The 13,337-nt window shown below is 48.7% G+C and overlaps 1 protein-coding gene across 1 annotated transcript; it reads left to right on the plus strand.

Annotated features, from left to right (window-relative positions):
- The first annotated feature begins 4,646 nt into the window (after positions 1-4,646).
- LOC125549658 (O-glucosyltransferase rumi-like protein (DUF821)) lies at positions 4,647-7,193 on the plus strand. Its single transcript, XM_048712978.2, has 4 exons — positions 4,647-5,168; positions 5,352-6,146; positions 6,228-6,292; positions 6,388-7,193. The coding sequence occupies exons 1-4, from the start codon at positions 5,037-5,039 to the stop codon at positions 6,854-6,856; spliced, it is 1,461 nt and encodes a 486-aa protein (XP_048568935.1). The 5' UTR covers positions 4,647-5,036; the 3' UTR covers positions 6,857-7,193.
- Positions 7,194-13,337: the final 6,144 nt, after the last annotated feature.

Below are 13,337 nucleotides of genomic sequence, written 5' to 3' on the forward strand. Positions count from 1 at the left end.
CCCTGATAAAGTTGCACGTGTATTTCCTTTACAGTTGTATGATAGATGGGACACGTACAGTTGCATGCGGATTGTGATACGTGCAGTTGTGCACCACATCTACACATGTAACTGGTTGTAAAAAATTACGAAAAATCCTACAGAAAAAGAACATCCCCGTGGGTGTCAGATATTGTTTTCATGCAAGGAAAAATACCATTTAAAAAGGGAAATTAAACGTAATAAATCTACATGAAGTATGCCTACACTTACTAGAAAGGAAAACAAAAAGTGACCTGAATCCCATTTAAAAAGTAGCCTACATGGGCCTCTCTTGAAAAAAAGTGTAAATTTACAGCCAACATAAAAACACAACATTGGGCCCATATAAAACCCAAACACACAGATGCAGAAACAAAAACAGACCACGCGCGATACCAAACGGTCTGACAAGGAAAACGAAATGCACAGACGCGGGACACAGCTGAAACCAAGTGTGTGATCAACAGTTTTGCACGAAAAAATGGATCACTTGATCGTGTGGTGAAGAACTTAGATGTGACATAGCTAATTTTCATGTAGACGTGAATTAGCAAATATGTTCCTTTTCTTTCCTTTTAAATTTTCATAAGTAATTTTGTATATAAGTTGATTCAAAAATAGAGGGTTCGAGGCTAAGGCTAAATTTGCATTCTGGATCATCTTTACCTGATAACAGTAGCGATGTTTGTTCTGTTTCCTAACAAATGGATTATTTTTTTGGCGAAAACTAACAAATAGATACCTAACTGAAAATGAAGGAACGGTTTGTAAATCTGCAATAACCTAAAGCTTCAATTTTTATTTTATTTTTTGAAAAAAAACACACATTTAGAATGTTGCCAAGCAGTAGTGAACTTTTGCTCCCGTGACATGGTGAGCTCCACGGCGACGCTGTCTGGACCATCATTTGTGCGCATCCAAATCATTACAGGCGGCGACGGCGACGCTGCCTTTGCAACTTGCAGCGACAAGAGAACAAGGTGCTCCCTGGTCCACGAGAGAACAAGATGCTTGGCTAATCAATGTAGCAAGATACTATCCGCATTGATCCACGAATACATCGGGTGCTTGTGCTGCTTCTTTTCCACAGGCAACTACACCACCCCCAAACGAATTGATTATACTATACTACGTACATGATGTCTTAATTTCGCACAAATATGGTTTTTACATGATTGCGCGCAAATATGATGTTACCCTATTAATGTGTATTGCCGTAGCTTTTTTATGAAAGGGTGCCGCTCTGGCACATTTTTGTGGAGACTTCAAATTTCAAGTTTTATAGTGCCTCTTCGCAATGTATATATATAAATTTTTCGACATGTGTAATGGAAATAGCAAAAAATGAGACGGACATGTACTTGGAAGTTGGAACACATATTGTTTACAACTATTATGTATCGTGCGATAGCGAAATGAGATAAGAAAGAAGAGCATGCATGCATGTGACTTGTGCACAGTGTACACACGATACCGCCGACTTTTACAAAAAGTAGTCATATGATTGCATTGTAGGTTTTACCGTACATACCCACTAGACCTCAAAGGAGGGTCGAGTTCAGGCTTGTTAAGAGCATCTCCAACCAGACTTGGCTAATTTGGCCCCTTATACATCCGCGGACGCATTCAAACATCGGTTGGGTATCTTCACTTTAACCCACATTTGTCTGTATAGGCAATTGTGTGATCACATGCATATGATTAGTGCGGATGAAGAGAGAAATAGAAAAAAAATAAAGAAAAAGATAATGTGATCAAGTATGGGCCGTGTCTGACGTGACGGACTGCCCAGACGCCTGCATTTATATTCTCCCCATATATGAGCTGAGTTTGAAGGTTCAAGGACGGACCGGACATATGAGAAGGATTTGAAGGCCGTGTTAGGTTATATTTTTCTATTCTCTCCAGTTAGGGCCATGTTTGGATTATCCACCCGGACATGTGATGATTGTTTGAGGGGTCTGGTTAAAGATGCTCTAACAAGACGATTTTTAATATATACAAAAACAAGTCAATTTTAGAGAAGGAAAATAACACACACAAATTTAGGCAATTGATAAGGTAGAATTGCTTAATTTACAGCCTAATTAATAACTATATATTTCAACAAATCCAATGAAAAACTCATATTCAATACTTATTCTAGTGTCTATGAAGTATCTGAGAGTTTCTGGTTTACGTAATACTTATATTTTAAAATTGTCTCTCTCTATCTCCAATATATCTTCACTCCTCTCTTATATATGTCTATAATAGAAAATCACATTTAAGTAAATGAATACTCTGGAACTTCTTGAGCTTCTTTGTCTAGGGGCTCTTGTTATGACTCTAGACAAAGAAGCCCAAGATGGTGGTCTATAGCGGACCCGTATTTGAGGCGCCATCCGGTTCATCGATGTGTCTGTGTGTTGTTGTCGGGCACAACAAGATGATGGTCTATAGCACACTCCTGCAGGTCAGATGCGAGTTTTCCGAACCAAAAATTCATGGTGCGTGCATGTCGAATTTTGTGGACTTGCGCTAGCAGCGTCTTCTTCCCTAATCATATATGTTCTTGATTGGATGTTGGTGGGGCAATGTTTACTTGAAGTCTTCCCTTGGACATTTTCTCGAGAAGGAGGATCAACCTTAACGCAGATCACATGCATGTTATGTGTTTGCTATCGAGTTAGCTGGTGCGAGTTAATTGCAAAAAACCATCACATTTGGGGCATCGATTGCAGAAAACCACCTAGTCCCTAATTATGTGCACCTTTTGCAGAAAACACTGATGGGGTGTTTTGGCCCGTTTGATCACTTTATAACAAGTAGGGCCAGACTGTAAGGAGATGACTGGGCAAACAAAATTACAAACACCCCCCTAAATCTGAAAATAAAAAGCAATCAACCCCTTGGTCCCAGGAGGCAACCGCACCCACCCGACCACGCCCATGCCGGCCCCACCGGCTCCCGTCGCCGCCGCCGACCGGGCGGACGTGGAGACGAGGAGGAGATGGATAGGAGTGAGACGGCGAGCGCGGTGTGCGAGTCGCGGTGGCCGACGGTGACCGCGAGCAGGTCGGCGCATCCCCGGCACAACACCATGGCCTCCTGCTCGGCACACCCATGACACGGCGCCACGGCCATTCCCAGCGAGGGTGGAGCGAGGAGGAGATGGACAGGAGTGAGCTGGCGAGCGCGGCGTGCGTGTCCCCGAGCGCGTCTCGGTCGTGGACGGCGACCGCGAGCAGGTCGGCGCGCCCGTGGCACAGTGGCACGACCCTTATGCTCGTCCTTCTGGTGGGCGCGCCCGCGACATAACACCATGGCCTCCTGCTTAGTGTGCCCGCGATACAGCACCACGGCCATTCCCGGCGAGGGTGGAGACGGCTACGGCCTGGACCTGCCGTCCCGACGGGGCAGAGATGGCTATGGCTGCGGCGGAGAACTAGGAGGAGGTGGTGGTCGACAGCTGCAGAGCCCTGGCGTTCCTACGGGGATGGCCGTGACCGCGGCGCCGCCGGTGCGCAACGTCCACTCACGGCCAGATCCGGCTACCCCGACCTCTGCGTCTAGTCCATGGCGCGGAAACCGTCGCTCCTAGTCGTCCGACGGGGCTGCAAGGCAGGTAGGGGGAAGGCGCTGGTGGCTGGGGCATTGCAGGTCGGGTGGGAGGCGGCGGACTCCGGTGAGCAGAGGAGAAACAGAGTGGTCCTCCCTCATCTGCCTCCTCCCGCGGGAGCACACGCCCATGCCCTCCGGCGAGGCGGCGTACCTCCTCCACGCGACCACGCACCCTGAGCTCCGGCGAGCACGCATAGGAGGGATCCTCTCCCCACGCGTCGCAACTCGGCCCTATCAGGACGACGTGGGAGAGAGAGGCGGGGCGAGGAGATCACGACGGCGACGCGCTTGTCGGCGGCGGCGACATCGCCGGAGTGGCGCCGGGGGTCGGCGATGGGATCGAGGCAGCGGGCTCTACCGGGCATGGTTCAGGGGGCTGATTGCTTTTTTAAAAATCTACTAGGGGGTCTCTGTGTGATTATTTTGCCAAGTCAGCTCCATACAGTCCGGTCCCATGTGTTAGAAAGTGATTAAATGGACTAAATCACCCGACCAGTGCATTTTACAAAAAGTTTACTGGAAAGACGGTGATTTTTGCATAAAATTAAGGACTAGATGGTTTTTTGCAATCGATGTTCCAAATATGGTGGTTTTTTGCAATTAACTTTAGTTGGTGCCTCTGCCCTTAACGTTAGTCTGCCATATTAGGTTCCACAGTTTCCCCCCACCGTCAGGAGCTCCACTATGTAGACCTGTATCTGCAACATGATTGCACTCGTGGAATGTCATTCCATATGCACCCCTAACCAAGAAAACTCTATTCTTCTCATTTGTGTCAAGCAATGAGATCATCCCATGCCAATAATGGAATACACATGCCAAGCACGGCATGGGCGCCATGAGGATTGAAGTTCGGTGCCCATTTGATCCTCGATCTGATCCTTTTTCCGGACATGATATAGTAGTAAGTTGTATCATCGTGATGATGCATTAATAATGATATATAGGACCCATTAAATTAAAGTAGAAAAACGTTCTTGCATTGATAATGATAAAGAAGGCGGGTACACCATCTCAAAAAAGAAACTACTGATAAAGAAGGCGGGCATACCCTTTGGGTAGCCGGGACTCCATCTCTCCCTTTTTGTAGCAACTACTCAAGATTTATCTCTAAAAGAAATACTGAATATTTTCTATGGTAAGTGATGTGGTTGGAGCTAGGACCAGGTAAACCTCACCCTCGTAACAAATTTTCAAAAGAAAACCAGAGAAAACGTTGGATGGTTGTGGCATGCAGCAGATAGCAGTCGATCGATCGATCGGCTTTCAGTAGCACAATTTGAGGGGAGGATGCCAAGAATGGCGCGGGATCTTATCAGTCCACACCTGCACTCGTCACCTCCCACTTCCTCCTCCACTTGCACTCGCGCTACGTCCGCTCGTTCCGCCGTCTCCGGCCACCCGCGTGCTCCATGGGCGGCTACACGCCGGAGGGCGGCGGCGGCCGTGCCGCCCGCCCCGGACGGTACCCTCCCCTCGCCTCCCTCGTCGTCTCCACCATCGCCGCCTTCTCCGCCGTCATCGTCATCGCCGTCCTCCACTCGGTTCGTCGTCCCCGCCGTTGATTCTTGCATTTCTTGGTTTCGCGCTCCGTTCCCTGTGAATCGGATCGAATTGGAAAGTTTTCTCGAGATTGATCACGACGAACAATGCCGATTTCTTTCGTGTATGTATGCATCCACGTCGATGGTGACCATGGTTTCTCGGCACGGTGATTGATGTCGCAGGCGTACGACGACGCGCTGTCCCGGACGCGGACGCTGCTGGGGCACAACCTGGAGCCGACGCCGTGGCACCCGTTCCCGCACGACAAGGGCCGCCCGCCGCCGCGCGCCGCGCTGCGGTGCGCCTCCTACCTCTCCTGCCTGCCGCCGCTCTCGCAGCCGAAGCCGGCGGCGGCGGTGGCGGCCAACGCGTCGAGGCCGCGGCGGTGCCCGTCCTACTTCGCCGCCATCCGCCGCGACCTGGCGCCCTGGCGGCGCCGCGACGGCGGCGGCGGCGGCATCACGCGCGCGCTCGTCGAGTCGGGCCGCCACCGCGCGTCCATGCGCGTCACCATCACGGGCGGCGGGACGCGGCTGCACGTGGACCTCTACTACGCCTGCGTCCAGAGCCGCGCGCTCTTCACGGTGTGGAGCCTGCTGCAGCTCATGCGGCGCTACCCCGGCCGCGTCCCGGACGTGGACCTCATGTTCGACTGCATGGACCGGCCGGCCATCAACCGCACCGAGCACACCGGCGAGGGCGCGCCGCCGCCGCCTCCCCTGTTCCGGTACTGCACCACCCGCGACCACTTTGACATCCCGTTCCCGGACTGGTCCTTCTGGGGCTGGCCGGAGACGCACATCGAGCCGTGGACCCGGGAGTTCAGGAGCATCAAGCAGGGCTCCAGGCGGGTGCGCTGGCCGGACAGGGTGCCCACGGCGTACTGGAAGGGCAACCCCGACGTGGCGTCGCCCCTCCGCCTCGCGCTGCTCGCCTGCAACGACACCAACCTGTGGCGAGCCGAGATCATGCGCCAAGTAAATCGTCGTCCATCTCTATCCATTTGAATGCACATGTGGCGAGCCGAGATCGAGCTGAACAATCACATTTGTATGCAGAACTGGGAGGAGGAGGCCAAGTCCGGGTACCAGAACTCCAAGCTCTCCAGCCAGTGCACGCACCGGTAAATCACTCGTAAATCGCCTTCGTCTATCTCTATCCAAGCATCCATCCATCAATCCATGGCGGCTAACGTGTTTATGATGGGGGGCGGTGCAGGTACAAGATCTACGCGGAGGGGTTCGCGTGGTCGGTGAGTCTCAAGTACATCCTGTCGTGCGGGTCCATGGCGCTGCTGATCGACCCGCTGTACCAGGACTTCTTCAGCCGGGGGCTGGAGCCGCGGGTGAACCACTGGCCGGTGAGCACGGTGGGGACGTGCGAGTCCATCCGGGACGCCGTGGAGTGGGGCAACGCGCACCCGGAGGAGGCGGAGCGGGTCGGGAAGCGCGGGCAGCGGCTCATGCAGGAGCTGGGCATGGACACCGTCTACGACTACATGCTGCACCTGCTCACCGAGTACGCCGCGCTGCTCGACTTCCGGCCGGCGCCGCCGCACTCGTCCCAAGAGGCCTGCGCCGGCTCCGTGCTCTGCCTCGCCGACGACCACCAGAGGAGGTTCCTGGAGGCGTCCGCCGCGTACCCCGCCACCGCCGGGCCGTGCTCCATGCCGCCGTCCGACGGCTGATGATCAAAGCAAATTAAGCCGCACGTAAGGAGATTCGGATCAATGCGGAGTGAAGGTTGAGCATCCGTGCGTCCAGGGTAAAGGTGCATGCGATGCGCAATGGATTGACTTGTAGTCGTAGCCATTATCAAGGATGATGATACGCTCGTGGGCGCGGCTGATTTGGAAGCCTTCATTGACTGAGAGTGAGAGGGGATGGGTCAGAATGGGGCCGGGTAGCGGTAGAGGGATGGATACTAGTGTAGTTCTAATCTGGGCACGTCACAGTTTTGATGCGGATTAGTCTCTAATAAAAGTGTGAATGCTTTGTGTTTTCTGCACAAGGTGATTTGATTTATTTTGATTCTTTTTGAAGCAAAACTGAACAAAGGTGATTCGTAGGGCCGTTTCGCTTGTAATGATTCACCTTGTGCGTTCGGTTTATTCGGTTTACATGGTTCGATTTATACGGTTTTTCGGTTTGTACGGTATTAATACTTCGGTAAATATGGTATGGAATTAAAATACGGTTCGGTTTCGGTATATACCAAATTATTTCGACATGGTTTCGGTATATACCATAAAAACCAAAGTTGACGCGAATTTAGAAATGACTTAATAATAAGGACGTGTCTAGCCAGTGCACAGCCGTCTGGGACGCTTAACGAGCGGCTTGCCATTTTAGGCAATTTTAAATTTTAAAAAGGCATAACTTTCAATCTGTGTGTAGAAATTCAGATTCGTTTTCACCGTTGAAACCCTCGCGACGTGCTCTTCAAAAATAGATCCCACATGGAGATGTTTCGACGAACTATAATTCTTTCTGCCAACTAAACATCAATATGTGTGCAACTAGACTACATGCCGCGCCAACTGAGCATACGTGTGTGTCAATAGTCCTTCTGCCAACTAAACATCAATGTGTGTGCAACTAGACTACGTTGCCGCGCCAACTGAGCATATGTGTGTGCCAGTAGTCATGCCAACTAAACATCAATGTGTGTGCAACCAGACTACATTGCCGCGCCAACTGAGCATATATGTGTGTAACTAGTCCTGCCAACTAAATAGCAATGTGTGTGCAACTAGAGTACATTGCCACGTCAATTGCGTATATGTGTGTGCAACTAGTGTCCTGCCAACTAAACATCAATATGTGTGCAACTAGACTAAATTACAAGCCAACTGAGCATATGTGTGTGCAACTAGTCCTTTTGGCAACTAAACATCAATGTGTTTGCAACTAGACTACATTATAAGCCAACTAAACATAAATGTGTTTGTAACTAGACTAAATTACAAGCCATGTAGTACTAAAGTTGGTTTTAAAAAAAAGTTGCACCATGTAATATTAAAGTTGCACAATACAATACTTTAGTTGCACCATATAGCACCAAAGTTGACATCAAAAAAATTTCATCGAAACATACCCATAGGGGATCTAGTTTCGAAGATCTTGTCACGATGAATCCAACAATGAAAAGGATCTGAATTCCGACGTGTGGTTTAAAAGATATGACTTTTTAAAAATTGAACAGACCAAAATAAATGTACGTGAATCTGTTTTCCAGACTTGTCTGTATGCAATTAATGCTAACAAAAACATCCACTAGCTGACAAAAAAAGACACACATATGAGTAACAAACCGGCCGCCCATTGCTACGAAAAAGTGCGCGTGCACTTTTAAGATTTCAGGTAATAATAATTAGCAAATTTATGACTCAAAACACATACTATTCTACACAAATAGTATATGACTATATATATATATATAAGTATATATGCATGCATTGATTCATCTGTTGATGGTTATGGACGTGCTTAGCATTTTAAAAATAGAAAAATGACTATGTTACAAGAAAAAAATTACGTTTTTAGTAGTGCATTTGACTTATGTACAAGAAAAATGACAACTTGTATGGTTGTTCATCTCAAGAAATATAAATTTATTTTTTACTTTGGTTTATTCGGTTAACCGTTCGGTTTTTCGGTATATATCACAAAAACCAAGTTCAAATCGGTATGAAAAGTTCATACCATACCGAAACCAGAAAACATAAAAACCATAAAATTGGTTCGGTTCGGTTTATTTTTGGTATGGTTTTTCGGTTCGGTTTTAAATGCACAGAGTGAGTAATGATGCAGGGGGAGATTCAGATCACGATGGTGCGCCTTAGAGCATCTCCAACAGCCGCGTCAAACTAGCGCCGCGCCACAAAATTGCCCATTTTAACGCGTGCAACTGGTATAGTGGCTCCAACGGGCGCGTAAAAACCATGCGCGCGGCATATCTAGTTCAGCGCGCGGGCCGAAACTCCATCGCGCGCCGCTTATTTGCTGCGCCCGCTCCCGCGTGGTAGACTCTCGCGCGCTCGCTCGCAACTCACCCCCCTCCAGGCGCGGCGCCGCCGCCGCCCGCGCCATCCGGCGACCGTTCTGGCGCTTCCCCGGCCTATCCCCGCGCCGCGGCGGCTTCCTCCGCCCCCCTCTAGTCACCGCCGCCCCTCACGCGCGTCCGCCCCCCTCTAATCAAATATTGTATTGTTGAACTATTTGTTCTGTTTATTGCACTATTTGTTGTATTGAACGATAAACTGTTTGTTTGAGTTGTAATAACGAAATTGAACTATTTATTTTGATTTATTTTTGTTTGTGTTTGATCTTTTTGCTTCTGTTTTGAAATGCATATGTTGTTTGTGCGAGAGTCGCGCACGCTGCATTTTTGCGCATTGCTGGAGCTGCGCGCGCTGCATTTTAGCGCGGCTGCTGGAGCCAGCGCTGCCCACCGCGCCAAATCAGGCGATGGGCGCGCGACAAAGTAGTTTTTAGCGCGCGACGCGTTCGGCGGCTATTGGAGATGCTCTTACTAGGCAGATGGCCAGAGATGGCTTTCGTGGAGAGTTGTCATTCTGTTGCGCCTTTCATGGTCTAGTGCATCATCTTCCTTTTGTGCATTTGTTGGTGTTGTAATGAGTTTTTGAAGCTGTGGTCACCTATTTCGGTTGTTGGGCTATGTGGAGTAGCCGGTAAATGAATGAAAAAAAATTCCTTTCAAGACAAAAATCGACTTTTCGAAGTCGAAGCCCTGCCATTCCTCAAAGGGATACGGTTTGAATCAGCCTGCCGATTTCAGCAAAGCTTCCGTTGCCTCCATCACACGTCACACGTCCAGTGGTCCTACACATGAAACCGGTGGTGCTCAACAATCGCCCGCAACCACGCTCGCCTCCACATCCATGCCCACGTTCTCCTTTTCGTTGCAGGGAAAGACAACAAAACTCTTTTTTGCAGAAGGCTCTATGCAACAAAACTCCTGTTACAGAAATCGAACGAAAAAAGGTCTAAAAAGGTTCCAGAACAAGGTTGTTGTTGCACAAGATTGAGTGCAACAAGACTCATGTTGCAGATATCGGAGGAAAAAATGTCTGAAAAGGTTTTGCAACAACTTCCTTGTTGTAGAAGCCTTAGCGCAATAAGGCTCCTATTACAAAATTCAAAGAGAGAAAAAGACGGTCTGAGAAAGATTGCAACAAGACCGTTGTTGCAGAGAGATGAGCGCGCTTCGAAAAAGTTTTGCAACAACGTCCTTGTTTCAGAAGCTTGGGCGCAACAAGGCTCCAGTTGAAGAAATCAAAGTCAAAAAAGGTCCGAGAAAGATTGCAACAAGACCGTTGTTGCAGAGAGATGAGCGCGACATTGAGCTTGTTGCAGAGATCGACAACTACTTGACACGCTATCCAATAGCTATTAAGGCGGCGGAAGTTTTCAGATTATCCGCCGGCCGATGCGTAGCGCTGCCCATTTTAAACTGCTAAACACGTTCTTTTGCCAAGCAAATCGTTCACCTTTCAATCTCTTTGGTTTGTATCAGAGCAGTAACACTCATGAGTTGGAATCATTGATATGAGAAAGAAATTAGGTGCACATGTTCAAAATTGTGAAAACTTTGGTAAAAAATGACTTCAGGAACTCAGAAACATGCCTCACCTTCCCTAGTCGTCTCCTCTCCTAACCCTAGCGAGAGGCAAACTTGGACACATCGCGCCGCCACTTCTCCTTTGTCGGTAGGTCACCGCCCCTTCCTCGGCCAGCCCTATGGGTGTGTGTGTGTGAAGGTCCTGATCTACTAAATGGAGATGTAGTATTCCAAATTTTGGGTCTTTAGGTAGAGGCCTTGGGCCTCTGAACAAAGTGGTTTTCTTATATTTCTCTTCTGAGAAACAAAACCGGTCAAGGTATATGTAAGGTTGTTTCATTGATCCTGCAATGGAAAGCAATATCGACGGTGTTGGATATGATTCAAACCATAGTCGATGTGACTTACTAGGCAAATTTGTAGAAATGGTGTGGGCGAGGAGTTTTTATTCTATTTGCTGCTTCCATTGTATAGGGACTCATCTTACTTTTGAGCATTTGTGAACGTTGCAATGAGTTTCATTTTGTAGTTCTAGTTAGTTATCGCGGTTCACGAACTACGGGGAGTAGCTAGTAATTAATGAAATATCTCCTTTAAATAAACAAATTTCGGACACTTCTTCGCTATCCGTTGCTTCGGCCCTTCTGGCGACGGCGACGGTGTACAACAAAGTTGCCTCTAGCCATGTGTCATCGATGGGGGTGGCGGCGTTTGCCTAACAAATAAGTATTTCTTGAGCCTTTCGATCTCGATGGTGTTGTCCATGGCAGCATCTTGATTCGCATGTAAATTCCTATCGTTTGTGCTAGACGGTGAGGCTAGGGTTCGTGGGGTTAGTTGGTGTAGAAGAGCCATCTCCCCTTTGTGACCGTGACCTCTGACCTCACCCATGCATTAGTGTTCCCTCCAGTGCCGGTGTGAGGCATGCAGGATTAAATGGGGGTTGGATTCTTAGAACTATGATTCTTTTGGTTGTGACAACTTTTCCACTATCTCACTTGCCCTCCGTGGTCGACGATGCAAGGCTAGCTCCAGCGTTGGAGCAGCTTGTGACGGCGCGACATTGGCCCATTTGAGATGAAGAAGGCAGTTGGTCCAAGGTTTTCACTGTAATTTCTTTATTTTCATATAGCTGTTCTATTTAGTCACTTGATAATGAATGATTTTTAACTTTGCCTGTGTTGTATCAACATAGCCAATCCCAAGATGGGGTAAAGGAGGATGATTGTGATAGGCTTAGCGAGCCAGCATAAAAACTCAGACACTCTTATGGAGATGAAATCCATCACAACATCATCGAGGTGTAACCCTCAGCGATGTGGCATATCAGAACCTGGGTGTGGTGTTAAATGGGCAAGGGTTAGGTCATCACCCCCTTGGTGCGCGTCATATCTTGATCTGCATACGGTGATAAGTGAGCAAGGATCAGATCGTCGCATCTTTAGTGGTGTGCTACATCGGCGCTCGGGTGTAGTGAAAAATGAGCAATGGTCTTTGCATTTGACTCAACAAGCGCAGAAGGTAAGGAAGCGAGCCGATCCTAGCAGGATCTGTACACTAGAAAAAAAGACACATCCATGACATTTTGGTCCGAACGAATTTTTTTCTGTCATGCCTATGACACTTCTATGACGATAATTATGACAAAACCCGGTATCGTCATAGATGTGGTGGGCTCCTACTTCTATGACAGAAAGTCATGACAGAAAATGGGCTTTTCGTCCTGGGCGGGCCGGAGACGCAGCTGCATGACATTCTTGTTGGGGAACGCAGTAATTTCAAAATTTTCTACGCACACGCAAGATCTATCATGGTGATGCATAGCAACGAGAGGGGAAGAGTGTTGTCCACGTACCCTCGTAGACCGTAAGCAGAAGTGTTATGACAACGCGGTTGATGTAGTCGTACGTCTTCACAATCCGACCGATCCTAGTACCGAAAGTACGGCACCTCCGCGATCTGCACACGTTTAGCTCGGTGATGTCCCACGAACTCTTGATCCAGCTGAGTGTCAAGGGAGAGCTTCGTCAGCATGACAGTGTGATGATGGTGATGATGATGCACCGTCACTGGGCTTCACCTAAGCACTACGATGATATGACCGAGGTGGATTATGGTGGAGGGGGGCACCGCACACGGCTAAGGGATCAATGATCAACTTGTGTGTCTATGGGGTGTCCCCTGGCCACATATATAAAGGATGGAGGGAGTAGGAGGCCGGTCCGCATAGGGCGCGCCCAAAGTGTGGAGTCCTACTAGGACTCCCTAGTCCTAGTAGGATTCCACCTCCCACATGGAATAGGAAAAAAGGAAGGGAGAAGGAGAAGGAAGGAAGGGGGCGCCCCCTTAGTCCAATTCGGACCAGTCCATGGGGAAGGGGTGTGGCCACCCTTGCGGCCTTTCTCTCCTTTCCCGTATGGCCCATTAAGGTCCAATACTAATTCCAGTAACTCTCTGATACTCCGAAAAATATCCAAATCACTTGGAACCTTTCCGATGTCCGAATATAGCCTTCCAATATATCGATCTTTACGTCTCGACCATTTCGAGACTCCTCGTCATGTCTCCGATCTCATCCGGGACTT

The sequence above is a fragment of the Triticum urartu genome, chromosome 1A (genome assembly GCF_056163025.1).
Source record: "Triticum urartu cultivar PI428250 chromosome 1A, HENAU_Tu73, whole genome shotgun sequence".
Lineage (NCBI taxonomy): Eukaryota > Viridiplantae > Streptophyta > Magnoliopsida > Poales > Poaceae > Triticum > Triticum urartu.

Excerpts from the sequence above, each read along its gene's own strand:
- LOC125549658 (XM_048712978.2), top strand. The coding sequence starts at position 5,037 with ATGGGCGGCTACACGCCGGAGGGCGGCGGCGGCCGTGCCGCCCGCCCC. Across the intron at positions 5,169-5,351 it reads TCATCGCCGTCCTCCACTCG|GCGTACGACGACGCGCTGTC; the intron begins GTTCGTCGTCCC and ends TTGATGTCGCAG. Across the intron at positions 6,293-6,387 it reads TCCAGCCAGTGCACGCACCG|GTACAAGATCTACGCGGAGG; the intron begins GTAAATCACTCG and ends GGGGCGGTGCAG.